The sequence below is a fragment of the Lates calcarifer genome, linkage group LG5 (genome assembly GCF_001640805.2).
Source record: "Lates calcarifer isolate ASB-BC8 linkage group LG5, TLL_Latcal_v3, whole genome shotgun sequence".
Lineage (NCBI taxonomy): Eukaryota > Metazoa > Chordata > Actinopteri > Centropomidae > Lates > Lates calcarifer.
The window spans coordinates 27,283,105-27,302,378 of record NC_066837.1 but is presented as its reverse complement, the minus strand read 5'-3'; the positions used below and the strand labels follow the sequence as shown (position 1 = coordinate 27,302,378).

General features: G+C 40.0%; 1 protein-coding gene across 3 annotated transcripts in view; it reads right to left on the bottom strand.

Moving 5' to 3' along the window:
• The window catches only part of rims1b (regulating synaptic membrane exocytosis 1b), a 70,936-nt gene that overhangs the window by 13,619 nt on the left and 38,043 nt on the right, over positions 1-19,274 (bottom strand). Inside the window, exons 5-23 of one of the 3 annotated variants that reach the window (XM_051070883.1) lie at positions 15,053-15,093; positions 14,592-14,702; positions 14,241-14,340; positions 13,715-13,838; positions 13,164-13,210; positions 12,874-12,989; positions 12,656-12,786; positions 12,304-12,475; positions 10,729-10,882; positions 10,404-10,460; positions 8,327-8,480; positions 6,864-6,980; positions 6,356-6,418; positions 5,784-5,861; positions 4,218-4,337; positions 3,371-3,460; positions 1,963-2,040; positions 1,375-1,440; positions 196-309 (exon numbers count right to left, since the gene is read on the bottom strand). In XM_051070883.1, coding sequence (XP_050926840.1) covers positions 196-309; positions 1,375-1,440; positions 1,963-2,040; positions 3,371-3,460; positions 4,218-4,337; positions 5,784-5,861; positions 6,356-6,418; positions 6,864-6,980; positions 8,327-8,480; positions 10,404-10,460; positions 10,729-10,882; positions 12,304-12,475; positions 12,656-12,786; positions 12,874-12,989; positions 13,164-13,210; positions 13,715-13,838; positions 14,241-14,340; positions 14,592-14,702; positions 15,053-15,093 — 1,933 coding nt within the window. Of the gene's footprint in view, positions 1-96; positions 310-1,374; positions 1,441-1,962; positions 2,041-3,370; positions 3,461-4,217; positions 4,338-5,783; positions 5,862-6,355; positions 6,419-6,863; positions 6,981-8,326; positions 8,481-10,403; positions 10,461-10,728; positions 10,883-12,303; positions 12,476-12,655; positions 12,787-12,873; positions 12,990-13,163; positions 13,211-13,714; positions 13,839-14,240; positions 14,341-14,591; positions 14,703-15,052; positions 15,094-19,274 lie in introns of those variants that run through there. The other 2 variants (XM_051070880.1, XM_051070881.1) reach the window with 2 other exon arrangements.

The window sequence follows — 19,274 nt, the reverse complement described above, 5'->3', positions numbered from 1 at the left end:
ACAGTTACTGTATTATAATGTTGGCATGGAACATTAACCACTGCCATACCTCTCAGAATTAACATCATATTTTGCTTCTCGAGATATGACATATACCTGTGGTACATGTTGTGCATACAGTGTTACCACACTCAGTGAAACAGAAGAAATCAGCACACAGGGGAGCAGAGTTGTAGCACTGGCAGTAGCATGCACCTGTCTAGCCGTGGTGAGTTTGGGCAGGACCCAGCCAGGGCTGTCTGGCCAAAGGGCCTCAGCGGGCCCCCTCTCCCCCTACTGCCCCTCAGGATAGAGGTGGGTTGGATACGACTGCCATCAGTAGGCAGGCACCAGGAAATAAAAAGAAATGAAAACATAAAACCATATAAATACAATAAAATTAAATCAAATGAAAATAAAATAATTTTGCTCTTTTCAGGGCTCCGTGTATAGTGCTGTATAAGCTGTGCAGGGGTCCATGATGAAAAACACAGACGGTGTACAGTCAATAATCAAAAAAGCTGGTGAACCATACATCAATACACAGGTAAATGTTTTCCTAATTTTCTAACTACAGCAGCTAAGGTGAACAAAAGAGTTACCTCATGAATGTTTCTCAGCTAAAATAAGCCTTGGTATTGTAAAAGCAGCACTTCTACATTTTAGTACAAGTTTAGTCGATTTCTTACCATGATGTAGATAAGAAGCTCAATACCACACTCATATCTGTATGCTAAATATGAAACTATGGCAGCTAGCAGCTAGCTAGAAACAGCTAGCCTAGGTCTGTTTGAAGGTTGAAAAAATCATTTATTTACATATTGTATCTCATTTGTTCATCTAAAAACAACAATTTGCTGTTTTCATGAGAACTAATCCATCACATAACCACAACTTAACACCATAATTAGTAACCTTACATGCATAGCCAGGCTTGCTGTTTCTTGTCATTTTTCTAAGCTAAACTAAACGGCTGCTAGCTGTAGCTCCACATTTGAAAGTAGCTTAAATCCAACCATGTACACCACGCATCACAACATTAAAGAACCTAGAAACCCCCAAAATGTCAGATAACGTCCATTACCATATGAAAAATAAGGTCTCCTTAGGTGTAAAAAAAAAAAAAAAAATAAATAAAAAAAATCTAATCATAAATACTGGATTGTGAGCTGTGGTGTGTTTATAGCTAATGTGTTTCTCCAATGAAGAAGGTTTTTTGATTTTCAGGTAACACTCAAGGCTACATACTGCACAAGGCCAAGTCAAGATCCAGATTAGACAGGATCCAGATCAGGCATCATCTCTCCAGATGAGGAGATGGGGTAACAATAATGAGAGGAGATGAAATACATGTAAGGTGAGTGAGCGAATGAGTAAATGAATGAATGATCTTACCTGTCCCCCTCCAGGTTTTTTTTGCTGCCCCTGTTACAGTTTGGACTTGATGAATTGTTAGACTGCCTGTTTCAGCACACAGCAACCACAGAGAGAGGAAGAAAAACAAACACAGTATGGAGAATAACATGCCACAGAATGGTAAAACTAAATATTGATTTATGCTGTACGTCAGAACTAATGTAGAAGACTCAAACTGACACTTAATGGTTTGGTTTTTGTGGTTTGTAAAAGTAATATAGCAGAGAATTGCAGAATTTCCTTTTACTGGCCAGAAACAATGTTTTAGCAAAGAAAGTGCTTTCAAGCCATAGATATGTGGAAAACAAGAACAGGTGCTCAGCAGAAAGAGCAGGTGCAGCAGAATGAAAGCGGGATTACACAGCCTTAGACCACAAATATTTACAGGAAAAGGGAAAGAAACTGTGCTGATCATGAGAACTGTGCAATGCTATCATCTATCGGATGAGCTCTAGGCTAAAGGATAGGCTTCAAGATGTGGGGTCAAGGAGGTATAAGCGGGCAAGCAGAGTTGTAGCGCACTGTTTTAAGGTTTAGGCACAGCAGAGGGGAGCAGGCTTGGTATACCTGTCTTCCTCAGGGGCCACATGTTCTACTAAGATCCTTGGACTTGGGGGAGTCTTGCGGGGCAAAGAGTTGGAGCACCTAGAGGGCGGAGGGGTGGGAGGAAGAGTATTTCGAGGTGGGAACATCAGGACAGGTTATGAAAGTAAAAGTAAAGGGACAGTCAAGGCTGTGGAACTGTGTATTCTCTTTACATTTCATGGGAATGTTGGACAAAGATTTGCCTTGACTTTACTTATCAAACATTGAAGTCATGTTAGAAATTTGAGAATTACAAGCAGTTATTAACAAACTAACGAAGTGGTAAATATACTGGCAGTTTAAGTTAGATAATACAGTCTATGCCGTATTTGGAGAAATATGCTTACTCTCTTCTTGAGAATTAGATGAGAAAATCAATACCGTGCATGTGTCTGTATGGTAAATATGAAGTTTCAGCCTGGAAATGGTTAGCCTAGCTTAGAAAAAGGGAAAAACAAAAAAAGCTACCCAGCCTCTGTCCAATAATAAATATAGTAATAAAATTTCACTATACTTCATTTGTCAAAACCAAACTAAAACTTAAATATATATATTTTTTTACCTTTGGACAGAGCTTTTTGCCCATTATGAGTAAGTAAGCTAAGGTAATCTAACTAACTATAAGACCATAACTTCACATTTAGATTTTACTGTACACATTGTACACACACATTGTACACATATAAGAGTGACAATTTGTGGTTTTGCAGGAGGTTACATATTTCAAAGCTAGGCCACAGCCATTTTTGTCAACTGTGGACAGAGCCAGACTAGCTGTTTCCCTCTCTTTCCAGTCTTTGTGCTGAGCTAAGCTAAGCAAAGCTAAGCAAAGCAGCTGATGGCTTCATATTTAGTAGATAAACATGAGCGTGGTATTGATTTCCCATCTAACTCTCTAGGAGAAAACAAATAAGTGCATATCCCAAAATGTCTGACTGAAAACTGCACTCAGCTGGTATTTATATACAAAACATTTGTAGGCTATAACCTTATCTTTCATTATTTAAATTCTTTTGCTAGTAAAGTATACAGTGCTCTGCTGGCTTATTTTCTGTCTTTCAAACTGAATATTTTTCAACAACTCAAAATCCTAAACAGTAGGAGGATTTTTTTTAAATGAGTATGCAATGGTAAATTCAGTCATGTATGGCAGAACAAATGACATGAACTGGGATGAAGACATGCAGAATCTTAAACCCAAAAAGTTGAATGACTCAATCATGTGGCAAGAAAATATTGATTTGAAAGCTGTGACTGAAGACTATTTCAGCAGGGTCTATTATTACTGACTGTGTATTCATTTTTAAAATGAGTATAAAAGTATTTGCAAATTTAATGCTGTTAATTCATGTAATGTATGAATTCACGTGTGTTAATTTTCTTTTTATACCTGTCTCTGTCAGGGGAGTGAAAGTTGGTGTCTGGTCTCAGACAAGTGGTGCTGGCACTCCTCACTCTGTCCAACGATGGCTGCAGGTCGCTGCACCGCCACAACATAGCAACAGAGAGAAATAGAGAAGAGAAAGAAATAGAGATGGAGACAGGATGTACACAGACAGAAGATGCAAGGAGGGGTGTGAGGAAGATGAGATTAAGAACAACGTGGGAGAACAAAAGGGTGATAAGTAGGAGGCAGACAAAAGAAAATATAGAGAAAGTCAGGAAAAGGACGATAATGAGAGGTAATGTTAAAAAAGAGAGGCAGAGACAAAGAGAGAAAAAGAGAGGCCGTCAGACAGTGCAGTAACATGTAATGGCTCTGATGCTGTATCTCCACTTATCATAGCCAGTCATTTCTCGCGGCTATACACTGCGAGACCACTCAGATGGAAGGTTGGTGAGTTGCCATGGGAACCAGGTCTAAGTGGGAGAGGGAACTGCTTGTGCGCGTGTGAGAGGGAGTGAATGAGTGAAGGGGAGAGAGGCCAGCGTTCACGTTTACTGTCTGCTGTATACACTCACAGCTGTATGTTTGTCACGTCATGCTGCTCTGTAACAACAGGTACTTTGAACAGATGGCTGGCTCTGCGCCATCGCATGACATTGCACGTAATGTTTTCAGGACTAAAGCCTCACAGCTAGGCTTTACAATATTACTGTTTCTTTAATGCTCTGCTCTTGCCAGTACATGCTTAAGCCTCTGCTATGTGTGGTCAAACAAAAAAGGAAGAAAGAAAAGGTTCTGGGTGGTGAGAGGACAAGGGAGGTGTTGGTGTGTGGAGTGGGTGTTTTCTTACCTAACTGTGACCTCATCAGTGAACCTGAGCACGCGGTGTGTAAGGATGCTACGTGGCATGGTGCTAACCCCCTCTTGTCTGTGGGGCGGCTTGCTCTTTAGGCATGCAGGGAGGGTGGAGCTGTATGCCAAAGCCCCGCCAAACACCAGGTGGGGAAAGACCCAAGTGCAAAGGAAGGCAAAGGAAAAAGAAATGACACATGCAACTGACAGAAATAAGCAGAGACTAAACAGATACAGTGGGATGAACACAAGCATGAAACGAAGCAGGCTTTTTGCAAATGATCAGGAGAGACAAAGAAGTAACATTCACATTATGGTGAAACATAAAATATGGTTTCCTTCTCAACTCATTGATTCACAGTTTACCTTATAGCTAAGTAAAATGAGAGGATTCACAAAAAGTAGAAATGTACCTGCTGCATGATAGTGGTGATGACCGGAAACACTAAATGAACACATATTCTATACTCTTACATCATTCATTATGTAAGAGTACCGAGAGAGTATAGAGTTCCTCTTGCCCTCCCTGTGGATTGACCCCACACACATATATGGGGGAGATTACATGTAATACTGATTATGTAACACAATCTACAGATCTAAAGCTGTCGAGGCAGCACGTGGCGAGGAAACCAAGCTACAGTAGATCTGTAAAATGCATAGGAGTGCCATAAAAGGATTAAAGCAGAACAGAGGGAAATTGAGAAAACTGCTTATAGAGGAGGCCTGTCTGTCCAGTGGTTACACAGCCAGGAATTAAACATTACTGTAAATCTGACTTTCATGTCTTTTTAATGGTTCAGGGGTCAAAAAAGAGAGTATTCTATATGGCAGAATTTTCTGATGTGATCTGGTGCAAATTATGATGCCAGGATTAATATCTGATTATTATGTTGAGGGACAGTATTGGTGGTTTTACATGTTTTGGCTCAGTAACTATATTGTAATTTTCCACCATTTCTGCCAACCATTTCCAAATCACTGGTTACTATGGGGTAGCACCAGCAACTTAGAATATTTTCCATAAAGTCTACACTAGTACACTAGTAAAGTAAGTTTATATGCTAGCAAGTTTGGAATGATTTTGTAAAACAAGAACTAGAATAATTTGCTGAGGGGAAAATAAATGTCTAATACTTGTCAATACATTGCACTCATAACTACAAATGAGTGCCACATTTGTAGTTATACACCTCATATTGGCACAAAGTTATTAGGAATCTGTTTCATTGTTGCTTAGATATTTCAGTCTGGATCAAAGTGGTGGACCTGTTGACTAATCTAGACTTAGATAGTCTCGTCACCACAGCAGAATACAGAGGGAAAAACAGCACATAGCATGTAACTAGCTAAAGCAGCACCATTACAAAGCAACTTGGTACACACTCTGACCAAAGGAAACACAAGCATCACAGTGGTCTGGGAGACATACTGTATGGGCATTTATTGCGTTGAGAGAACACTGCCGCAACTAAATGGCCCACCAACTCCACACAGGTGTCTGGGAAAGCTGGACAGGCACAGAGAGGGGTACGCAAGAACGCTTTTCACTCTAAACACTTACCTGTAAATGTCTTTATGGATACCGTTTACTAACAGGGGCATTTTGGGGGGGAGTGTGTTGCTGTATCTACCTACACCCCTGGTTGTATGAGTGGAGATCATGCACATAAAGCAAGAAAAGAAAAAATACATCTGCTGTGAGTGAACACATCCACTGCAAAAAAAATAAATTAATCAAAAGAGCTTTGCCTTCTTTGAGGTCAGCCACGACAGGTCTCTAATCTCCTCACACAGTGATCAGTGTGTTGTGTGTGTGTGCTTATTTGAGTTGTGGTGATAAACAATAGTTGGGCATGATTTTATGAGTGTGTTACAACTACTTGACACTGATGTGATACGTTGAATTTGTGTTCATGCAGTTGCACAAAAGCAGACATACACTCAAGATCCATTCAAGATTATTAACACACTGTTTGCAAAGAAAATATCAACATTGTGTGTTAAGATGAAGTTGTTAAAGTATAGAGAGGATGGAAGTGATGACAAAATGGTGCACAGTGTTAAAATAAAGCTAAATGGTAGTTGTCTTTTTTCTTTTTCTTGTTTTTTTTTTTTTTTTTTTTTTTTTTTTACCTGTTTGTGTGCAGGCACTCGGCACTCCCGCCCCGGATAGACCTGTGCATCTCCAGGACCTCACTGTCATTGCCATGACGATGGGTGAACAAATGAAAAACAACCCGAGAAAACACAAAAAAAGAGGATGGCAACTCAGACAGGCAAAGTGAACTTATGAATGACAGAAACCAGGAACTCATAATTCTGAGATTTCAATCAAGTCTGCATTCAACTGTTAGTAGTATTAGTAGAAATTAGTTAGTTATTAGTTTATATAATATTAAACACACTGATTAACCAAAATAATATTCAACCTTTATAAAATATAAGTAATATTGGCATGTAAAGGCCTCCATAAGGATATGTTATTTATGCATGATGAAGACCAAATCACTGAATGACCCACCAGGAGCACTGATCCAATGTGTGTATCTTGTTCTTTAACATAAAAAAGTCAACTGAAGCACACTGTCATAACCCCATCCTACGCCTCTATGGTTCCCCAGAGATCCTAAAAACAGGTTACCTGTCCTCAGAGTACTCATAGTCCGAGTCACCGGAGCGTTGGTGCTCCAAGTGGGAGTCGTGGTAGCGGGAGGGAGAGTGGGAGTGGTGGCGGTTCTGGTGGATCTCATCCAGACTCCTGATGAAATCAGAAATGACCAATTTTTTTATTTAGGTATGTGATGAATCTTGGTCAAGACTATTTGATTTGATTCATCAAGATTTTATTTGATTCAGGAAAATGAAGAGCCAATCAGATGTCCAGGTGCTCTTGCTTGGATTCTGGTTCAAACCAGAGATTTCCAATGAGAATGAGAGTGCAGTGTCAGTGTGAAAATATCATTAGAATGACATAGCATACAGGCAATCCACCATTACAAAACAACTGACTTCTATGACAGAATTTCTCTGGTATTCTTATGTAACAGAAATGCTATTTTCAGCCACAAATTACTGTATTTCAAATTGCTTCTGCTTTACCTTTTTTCACTGTTAATGTAACATCAATGAAAACTACACACCTCCTACACAGATGTTTCACATTGAAAGCCTTCCAGTAGTTTAGAGGGAGTACTCCTTCCCTTTTCTAAGTAGTGTTTTAATTTGAAATATATGCAGGAAGTCTTGAGCTTCACTGAAGATACACTGACAGAAAGGAGAAGTGACCCGAATTAGTTGGTGACTGAAAACTTAACTGGTGAATGAGAACTGTATTTCTGTTAAAAAACAGAGACTAACAGCAGAGGGTTGGTGAATATGACTTGATTCGGTTGTTACAGTGTTGAAATTACTGCTACTTCAAATGTACTCAGTTGCTCAGTTTATTTGAGAATGTACTGTTTGCCTAATCGGTCCTTAAAACCACTAAGGTGGAAGAACAGAAACCCCTGTAACTGTAAACTGTAAGGTTGAAGTACAACTTCAGTCGAAAGGTACGTACTGTATGTTCAGAGGTATAAATAAAAATTCACATATCATGACAAATCAATTTCTGCTGTATAATTCATTAATGAACAATTAAATCAAGCAGAAGCAACACAAATGTCATGTGCGTGACATGTATAGAGATAGAGATACTATCAGATAGAATCAGTTTAGATTCTGTTGATTGGATTATATATTATATATATTATACTGTCACGGTAACAGCCATAAACAGAGATCTACAGCACATGGTAGTGATTTAGCCATAAAATAGTAAGATTAAAATCTTCAATAAATACATGTTAACAAGGTGCAGGAATAATCCAACCCGTAAAATTATAGTCAGGGAGACACTGTGCTCTCAACTCTCATGCCACACAAGAGAGATTAAAGAGAGAAAAATGTATGTTGTTTGGAAGTGTAATCTCAGTGATGGATATACAGTATTTTTATGTGGTATAAGTCAAGCTTTTAGATACTAGCTGACATTGTTATGTTGTCACCAACACACACTCCACTGACAGCTCCTCAAGTTATTCTGGTAGAGTAAGTGATGCTGACCTTTGCATGGGCACATGTGCGGGCCGTGACCGGGCCCTGCAGGAGTCCTCTCTGTGAGGAGACACAGAGCGGGAGCGGTGCTGGACAGGCCGCTGCTGCTCAGGCACAGCTAATGTACTGCCCCGCTCTCTCTCCCTGGAGTTACGCTCTGCACCTATGCACACCACACATACCACATACACACACACACATACATCCAGCATGGATGCACACACACACAAGTGCAAAAAAGCAAAATTCACACATACCCATTCATACAAACATGTTTGTCAATTCATGGATTTGGATGGATACAACACACACAAACATGAATGCACACACACAAACACACACACACACACACACACACACACACACACACACACATCCAGGCATTAGTTGTGTGTCCTTTCATAAGGGTGCACAAGTTGTGAGTGCTGTGCTACCGAATACCACTACAGATGTCATTCTCTTACAGACTGTAGAACATCGCATCAGCAGGATGTTTTGCAGGCAAATGACCAGCTAGCTAACAGGTTAGCTAGTCATGTGAGCTAGCCTGAGTAGCTGACTGTTTCTGCAATGTCTCTGTCAGACCTGAGATTTACTTGCAGTTTATATTACCTAAATGGAGTGCCAGATCAGACTCTTAACCCCTTGGGGACATTTAACCATTACAGCAACAGAGAGTAGTTATAGGAGCATAGAAAATATATATGTATATAGGTGTAGAAAATTCATGTCATATGTTATTCTAAGATAACAGAAGAAAATATTATAAGCATTAATGAAATTAATATATACCAAACTCTGTTAGTTTATTTTTTTCTTCATATTTCTGACTTAAAAATGTGAAAAGTGTGGTAATAGTTTAAAGATATACACATTTACAACACTGTTGGCCCTGATGGACATGAAACTCTTCCAGCTGAATTGTCAGTGCAAAAGATGAGAGGAGTACAAAGTACATAAAAAGTACATAAAAATCATTGTAGAGAAATTAGCTTTGACTACAACTACGCTTTATTGACAGAGCATTTTGAATATGCTGCAGCTCATACCTGTGACTGCCTTCTTTTCCACTGAAACATCTGCTAAGGCAATAAGGCAAATGGGTATTGTAGCTTTGTGAGTCATCTGCCATATAGTACCAAACTAAGATATAAATCTGATATAAATTCAAGTGATAGCCAGAGCATTAACCTATTGTATAGTATCTTTGCAGACTCCAATTATTTCTGTGTTGAGGAACATTAATATATCATAAAATCAGAGAACTTAGTGAAAAAGGGCAAAAGGTGCAGAACCAGTTGCCCCCTCAACTTCACAAATTGTGAATATGTCTGCTTAAAGGATCACATGTACCATATATATACATGTTTGTCAAGTAAATGTATAAACGTGTACTGTGAGTGCACACAATCACAATCTGCTCAGTGTTTCTATCAGGATAAAAAGAAGTATAATGAAGTTAAAATGCATGAATATTTAAAGCATGTTCATCTGACAGGAAAGTTAAGCCACAGCAGAAACAGTCAAACAACAAAGCAGTTGTAGCCATTCTACTAGACAAAATAACACAAATTCAGCTTCTGGTGTACATGTTCAGTCTCCTTTAAGTGAAGTAAGCAACTTCTCTGCCAGACTAGAAGCATGCGGGAGAATGGCAGGAGACTTTATGGAATGGCAGTACACTACTGTAGCTCTACAGACTAACATGCACTCAGTGTTTCAGTGTTTCTACTGCCCAGCAAAAGAAGAGAAAGTATTCACTGCAGCCTCACTGACGTACAGTACACTGCTGAACTGCAGCAGCATAAAGGCTGTACACAACACTGCAATTCAAAACCTGCAGTCCAGAAGCAATATGATGAATTGCAAAAATCTTTAGAGTGTTGCCTTTTGCTGATACAGCAAGGATTAATTATTTTTAATTTGGGTGCAATTTGCTCTAAAACATACCAGTGGAGCCAAAAGGAGGTTGGAAGGTTTGGGACTGACAGATGGAGGGAGGATGCAAGAAGTTGCTCTCTCATCCTGTGCTGGACACCTACAGGCTACTACAAGGAAATACTCGGTAACCATGCCCCCCACCCACCTTTAGTTACTACCATCAAACCATCATCAAACTCTGTATCAATGATGCGATGAGACCCTGCACACACACACACACACACACACACACACACACACACACACACACACACACACACACACAACACACACATACAAGACAGGGAAAGGTTGAGAGGTTCTGTTTCTCAGTCTCCCACACTGAGAGAAAAAAATAGAAAGCTCAGTAAAGGAAAGGTTAGCCACCACACACTCAGACATACTGCACTTTCACAAAACAGATATTAAACCACTCACACATACATATATATATATAGTCATGTACATGTACTGTATAAAACCAGACATACTCTGGAGTTTCTTGCTAGGGCTGTCACCGTGGACATGTCTGCGTGGGAGGTACGGAGAGGGCTGGGGCAGAGGTATAGAGGACACGTCATGTGTCTGGAGTTTATACCAGTGAGGAATGTCATCCAGCAAGGCCGTCTCCAACTCTATCAGGATCTGAAAGAGGACAGAGAGAGAAAGGATGAAAGGGGAAGATGAGTGAGCAGAACAGAAACAGTCCACTTCAATCTCTGGGACCTTAAATGCAGAATGTGAAATCCTGCACCTTTTTGGTTTGTTGCTCCTTAATACAAAGAGGTGTCAACCTGCAACCTCTCATCACAAGTCACAGATGTCTTTTATTTGTTATAAGTTCAACCACCTATGGCTAGTGATGTGTAGTGATGTTGAACTGGGTGAGCTGCAAACGTCTGGTGGAGGCCCCTGCCCATTAGGTCTTCAACTTCTACCTCCAGAGAAATTTCTTGTGCATCCCAAATGAGATAGGGGACATGGAGTCTGAGTGGGCCATGTTCAAAGCCTCCGTTGAAGAAGTGACAGTTAGGAGCTGTGGTCAGAAGTTTATTGGTGCCTGTTGGGGTGGTAACCTAAGAATCTGCTGGTGGACACTGGTGGTGAGGGAAAGCACCAGGCAGGAGGCCTTTCAGTCCTGCTCATAAAGCAGCACACAGGTACTGGGAGGCCACTGGCTGCGGCTTTGGCAGTCGCACAAGCAAAAGAGCTCCTCTACATCAAGGCACCAGGTGTGGAGAAGATTCACCCTGAGATGTGGAAGGCTCTGGATATTGTTAGGCTGTCTTGGCTGACACACCTCTTCAGTACTGCGTGGAGGTCAGGGACAGTACCTGTGTGGCAGCAGACTTTGGTGGTGGTTGGAGAGTTTGACCATCCAGTCTATGTGTATTGTGGACTTAAAACTATGTTCCCCAGGGGACACCTGTGGGGGGAATATGTGGTAGTCAAAGTCAAAAATGTTTTCAGAGGGTGTTGGACTCTCAGAATTGCGTCACTGCTCTTTGAAGATGATGTGGTTATGTTGGTTTCATCAGACCAAGACCTTCAGTGAACACTGGGGTGGTTTGTAGCTGAGTATGAAGTGGTTGGGATAAGAGCACCTCTAAGACTGAAGCCAAGGCGTGCTGCTTTAAAATGGTGGATTGTTCAGGTTGGGGGTGAATTGCTGTCCCCAGTGAAGTAGTTCAAGTACCTTAGAGAGCTGAAGTAGAGGTGGTTTGGGCATTTGATTAGGATGCCTCCTGGGTGTCTTCCTTTGGAAGTTTTCTGGGCATGTCCAACTGGGGACAGCTGGAAAATGTTGCTAGGGAGAGGGACATCTTGAATACCCTATTCAGCCTGCTGCTACCACAACCTGACCCCAGATAAGTAGATAACAATGGATGGATGGATGGAAGTCCAAACATACATGTAGTAATTTTTTTTTCCTTTTTTGAGTATTACATTTGAATAATTTTGGAAGCCTGACTTAATTTCACTCAGAATTTCACAGGTCAAAAACTCTGCAAATTAGACCTGTATAAATAGGGAGTGAGAGTAAAAGTACATAGTGTCTCACCCACCTCGCCAAGGAATTCACTCTCCTCCTCCTGCACCCTGGGCTGGTCCCAGACAGTGATCTCTAGCATGCGTTCTCTGAAGTCCCGCCGGTGAACGTGGGAATATATAAAGGTCTGGTTCCACTTGGGCTCAGCACTCTTCTTCACAGTTTTAGTCCGCCGTTTACTCTTATCACTAGAACAAATGTGTGAATACACAGCATTTAGATTACATGATGGGGAGTATTGTTCTGACCATGACCTGAAAATACAGTAATCCTTTAAAATAACAAGCACAGATGATGGTACAGTTATGGTAAGAAATACTTGTGAGAGGGGCCCACAAAATAAGAAAACATGAATACTATGACCTTACCTCCTATCAGGCAGGAAGTACATTTTGACATAGGGGTTCCGAGGTCGTCCATCTGGTCTTGGTGGCAGGTCTATGGCTTGAAGGACGTTGACAATCAACTGATGGCCCACTTTGTCATACCACAGCTTCACCTGAAATGAAGTGTGAGGGCAGTTAACCTCTATCTATATTTATATCTATTCATGGGAACCGCTAGCCATCCTTTTCCAGATACTCACAGAGAGCTGTCCAGGTAGTACCAGAGGAAGGTCTCTGAGGGTCCCAGGACTGGTAGGGGACATCACTGATATAGAGGGACGGTCCATCTTCGGTGACTCAAAAGAGCTTGAGCCTGCTGAGGGATGAAAAGAATAGAATAGTTCTTGCAATAGACCATAGGAAATACCCAAATTTGGAAGTAAAGCACAATATGAAGAGTAAGGAGTGTATGTCTTCCCAGAAGCTGAGTACATAAGCAGTAAACAATGGTAATAACATATATAGCCAATAAAGCTGCCCATATACTTACTAGATTCTAGAGGAGGGTGGGGCGACTCTGGGATTCTTGGTATGTCTCTATAAAAAGCAAACAAGAGTCAAAAAAAGAGTAAGCATACTAACTTAACTACATTTATGGAATATATACATCCAGATACTTGCAAGGTAAAACACAGTCAAGACATTAGTGTACATTCATCTTTAAAAAATGAATGAGTAAAAGACTCATGTCAACCAACAGTTGCATGGTAGAAGACGAGCAAGCACTCAGTCCAATACACACTTACATATTAAACATGGTGTGTAGTAGAGAAGAAAGGGATAGCTGGAAAAAGGGATTTTTCTCTTGGATCTGAAGGATTTCAGGGGAGGCATGAGGGTAAGGGGCTCCACCCATTAAATCAACACTACTTACTGATATGCTCTATACACTTTTCTCAAGAAGTTTTTGGACATAATTCGGTGGATAGAGCTTTTAGATAAAGGAAGGAGACATATTAAAAGTTTCTGTCAGAATAAAATCAATGCCGTCAGTTAAGTATTTTATTGGTAATTATTACATATTAATAATATTAATCTTACCCAATAGGTCTTGAAACAACTATTTCCACTTGAGGTTCAGCCTTTGATTCAAGGATAATGTTGTACACTTCTTTCTTGGTTGCTCCTGGCAACGACTTCCCATTCCACTGTAGCACCTCGTCACCTGGAAGCAAGGAGAAATTGTATTTCTTAAAGTCAAACTGAAATTTGAAAAGAGGATACTACTGCTTGCATATAAGGCAGTTTTTTATTTTTAAGCTATTGAGTGGCATTTCCAAAGACAGCAGAGCATGAGAGCAGGCATTACATTACATGGTGTCAACTTTTGTTGTGTGCTACAGACACTCCACTTGGATCCATTTTGCCTAGCTTGCTAATGTTAGCACAGATTCCCCCTAGATGTGATGCTAAATCACAGGATAATGTAAGGAGTGCTGTGGTTACAGGATGGTGTGTTCGCTGTTTAGTCTGACCAGCTTCTCAATGGAACTGTTACTGACTACACAATGTACAGTAGCTTCATACATAGTGCTACATGGAAGCAATACGTTTAGTGGATTCGCACCTGCTCGTAGGTGTCCCACGACATCTGCCAGACTGCCTTTCTTGACTTTGGTGATGAAGGCCCCAAGTCTTCCTGTCTCTGTCATCTTCCCTCCTACCACCTGCACACAAAGATGAGGATAGGAATAGAGGTGCATGATGGCAGTAATTACTCAATATGCATTTATACATATTATACATTGCTCTGCACAGCTGCTGGATACGTTTTAGCTTTCAGCGTTTGCTATTCTGAACACCACTTACAAAACATTATTATTTCTGCATTGAAGAATTCTTTTACTTTTTAACTCTCTCCTCAACTGATACTCTGAGACAAACACCACAAAATAACAAAGAATGATATCCAGCTTACTTTAAGGCCAAGGAGGGAACCAGCCTCACGGGGCATGGCAGACCGCTTGCTTAGTGTGATGCGTCCGATCAAGTGGTCACCTTCTTTAGATGGCTGCCATGTGACTGGATGCTACAGGGTACAAGAGAGCAGTGAGGATGAGAGACAAGATGAGGGCAGTTATGAGGTAATATGGAGGTGGAAAGGAGGAATAAAGGAAAAGTGGAGGGGGAAGGGAGAGGGTGAGAGTAAGGAAGGTGAGGTGTAATTATGTTAATCTTAGATTTTGTTTTTCTAATACTGGTTTGAATAAGTAAGTAAGCAAGTAAATGCTTACTTTACATGTGGTTGCATGTGAATAAAACTGTATCAAACTGTTATCCTATTCCTATTCACTTGGGTGTGTCTCTTTGTAAAGGAGTGCATGTAATTGGCAAAAGGCAGTGGTAACACTCAATCTGTCATGTATCGCTGAAACTCACATGCCACACTGTGGGATCTAGAGGATGACAGTCCCAGTCACCTGTAGGTAGAAAGAGGAAGAGAGGGGGAATTAGTCACCTGGTCTAGCTTGTTATGTGCAGACTGGGAGGAAGTTATCATGCATCCAATTAAATGAAAGAAAGATTGAACTGTTTCCATAACCCCAATCATCCATTTAATCATTTTAAGTGTCATATGATACTCTGTGTAAGAAATGTCCTGATTTTTCTTCCAATCCTTGCCCTCCTGGCGCACTGATAACTTTCATACACATAGTAATGGATTGCCCCAAAATATACTCCTACTGGCAGGGTCATGCATTGGACCATCTCTACACTGACAAACAGAAATGTTCTGATGTATCCAAGGCCTTCATGTCCTTGATGGCTCCTCAGGACTAGCTGTTATTTTAGCTTATAACTCAGTATTGGATATCTCTACAAACCCTGATACTAAAAAGGATTCTTAAAAGTTACAGTATGCCAACCAGAATAACAGAGTTGATCAAATCCCCCTGAGTTTTGAAAATGTATGTTTCAGAGGAAGGAAAAAGGCCAATAAAGAAAAAAGTTTGATAATGAGGGCACAGCAAAGGAAGTAAAATCTGAAGCACAGCTAAAAAAAAATCCATTCATAATCAAACAGATTCCCTGTGCTCCAAGGTGGCCTGTCCAAAATTCATGCCAGAGCCTGGCCAGGGACAGAAACACCACTGACTGTCAGAGTATCCCCGCTCTCATTAACACTGACAGATGGTCAATGAGAGTAAAGGAGCTACCTGGCCCAGCAGCAGACCACTATTCCACCACAGGAATAAAACAATAGCTAGATGACATCAGATGGGAATTTAAAAGATGTCAGGGGACTTCAGTTGCAAGATAAGTGAAATGTCTTGTGTGACAAATTATTCAACCCAAGTTTCTGGCAAAAGACAGCTGGAAGAGAGTGAGGTTAATGTTGATTTAAAAAATGGAAAGCATGCACCGGTGTTTGCCAAAGCCATTTGCAGTGATATTCACAGAGAATCAAATGGAAAATGACTGCTCTTACAGGTTAGCCAATGAGAGTATGTGTGTGAAAATCAGAAAAAAGTCTCAACAGACATGACTCTAGTGCTGCTAATCTGAAATCTGAAAGTCCACTGAGACTGCCTGAGAAGATAAACGCTGACTCCACAGTTTCAACTGCTGAGTAGATCCTTTGGGTTTTGGAGGATGAACACGCTGGGCAGATTACAGAATTTGAGCTGCTCTTCTAACAGATGCTACATCAAAGCATCAGCTCTTTGCAGGTATTAACGTAGTATTGTTCTTGATAAACAGTGTGTGTGCTTGTGTGTTTATGCTCCATCTGCTATTTCACCAACTGCAGTCACAAAAGTTTTGTCAAGCTAGTTAACTTGACAAAATTCCTCCCACAGGTCATGTGTACATAGGTCTCTAGATCACATGGCACTTGAATCCCCATTAATCTCTGTCAACCTCCTCTACCATACGGCCTCAACAAACTACCTAAGTAAATTGTACTGATTTGGTGCCATTTCAGTACATCTTTAGTGTCATTTATACACACATTCTCATGCATTCACTCATTCAGTTCATTTCAGCCAGGTGTGGTGAATTCAGTTCAAACCAAGCAAATAAACCCGATGTTTTAATTATGCTAAGTGTGCAAGGAAAATCATTTTTATAAAATGCTGATGTAACATTGTCAGTAATAATGTGTTTATTAGTTAGAATTACACAGAATCTATGTAAATAGTTATTGACACCTGACATGTATAATTAATAGGCGGAACATTTGAGGTTAAGTCTTTGCACCCCTACATGCACTTTTGGGGACCCTCCCTATAAAAGGAGTCTCCTGCGTTCCCCTCTCCCCTTTTGTTGTCGTTCTCTATGGGAGAAGTAAGTGTTGCAGTTAGCGACAGCATGCTAACAAGTTTTTATGATTTAATGTGTAGGGGCAAACTTACAACATCTCAGTTGACTGGAGACTTTTGTTGTTCTGTGGTATATTTGATGGTGATGTTGATGTGAAGATGATGGAGAGATCTCCGCTGACACTGCCTTGCTTGTATATACAAGTTTATTACACACAACACACTACAAAGAAGTTATGCATCAAAACAAGCACCGCGGGAGCCTGTGAGAGGATCCGAGCCAATATTGATCTCTCTCTCTCTAACAGCTCTAAACATCAGTATATATATTCATAATCTATAATGTAGTGGACCCCAATCAATGACCTCTTGTTCCAAGAAACAAAAGAAGAGGGAAGGGAAGCCCCTCTCCCTAACACTTACATCTTTATGTTCACGACCATTAACTTAAACATGACCCCAACAAATAGAAATCATGTGAAGCTTCAGACTTTCCCAGAGAATAAAAACATATATGAACCTTCAGACACTACAGTTCCTCTGTCTGTCAGCAAATAAACCTGTCCTGTGATATCCACGGTGTGAGCCTTCTTCAAATTTAACACAATGTTTATAATTTTATCTACACAATTTAATTTAAATAATTGAAATGTCTGTAAATATTAATGTTGTATATAGCGTCTATTTTGAAGGGTATATTTCTCTCTTTTTGAGGATTGAGCTATATCACCATTTTGTTTTATTTGTATCTTTCGTTATATTATTGTATCCCTCTTTAGTTATCTATTCTTGTGAAATGGAACACTGCAATGCAACAATATTCCAGAGGGGATTAATAAAGGATTCTGATTCTGATTCTGATTCTAATTCTGATTCTGAAACCATCGGTTACACGGATATGTTCATCTGAATGGCCTAGAGATCAGCACACATGTACAGATATATGTTATGGAATACACTAGGCTAAACAGATCACCATTATAAAGGAGACACCTGCAAAACTGTTGACAGGAAACCTCCAACTGTAAACAAGGTGAGTTATTACTCTATCTATTATGAATTTTTCATCCATTGAGGTTTTATATTTGTAAAACCTTCTAAGGACCTAGAAAAGTCACTCTTATTTTATATATTATTATATATGAAGAAGTGGGCTGCACAATGTGGACGCAAGAAAAAAATTTTGGTTCATGTGCCAAGTGATCGATTTTCAATTGAGTAAGAGGGCGTGAACCCGGTATAGGTTTTATAATACATCCAGGTTTTAACTTTATTGATCAAGCTAAATGATGTTGTCTGCCACTTTACATAGATTCTTTTCTCCCCATCTGAGACGTCACTAAGAACACTGCTTAGCATATGGTAGTTTTGTGACAAATTTTATGAACCCACAAAAATACCCACATTCTGTGGCCATCCAAGACCCTGTCTGATGGTACTAGATACAGGCTCATATGAGCAATACTACAATAGAGACAGCAGAGAAAATTAGACTATGTGAGTTAACAGCATCTTTATAGACTTCACATTTGCACCAATGTTCTACATTGCAGAAAAGGCAGACTACAAATTATCCAAAAAGACAACAGGCCATATAATAATAGCCTACTGTGTTATGATTGAGGAGTGACTCAGGTTCCTTAACTTTAAAAAACATCTTATTCCACATCACTGCTGCTGATGCTTATGTTCATGTTCATTCTCTGAGGACTGTTAAAGAAATTCCAGTAAATGTAAGAGCATCTCTCTCTCTCTCTCTGTTTGTCTCATACACACACACACACAAACAGTAGTGGTTCAAGTGCAGCACAGTGGGGCTCAGTTGCCCCTCTTCTATTTCCTCAGCACTATTATCACCTTGCTGTTTTCCTTACGCCAAGAAATCACTTCCTGCTTCCATTTGACTTCATGCTGCTGTGTCATTAAAGTGTCAGTCTGGGATATAGTACACTGGTATATCCCACTGGATAAAATTTATTTGGTAGAATGGGCAACTACAATGTAAACACTGTTTACAGTAATCCTGCTGGGAGAATTCTTAGAATGAATCAACTGTTCATTACATAACAATAGCCTTTACATACATCATGCGTGATGAGGGTATATATATATGTATGTGTGTGTGTGTGTGTATATATATATATATTATATATATATATTTATTATTTATATATATATATATATATATATATATATATAACTCCTCTATTTGCTACTATTGTAATTACCCTATGATGATCACTAGCAGAGTGGAGCCACTAAGCTTTTTCATGTTAACCACTAAATCAGTGATTATAGTCCAGTCTATGACACTATCTGTGAAATGGAGAAATAGGTTG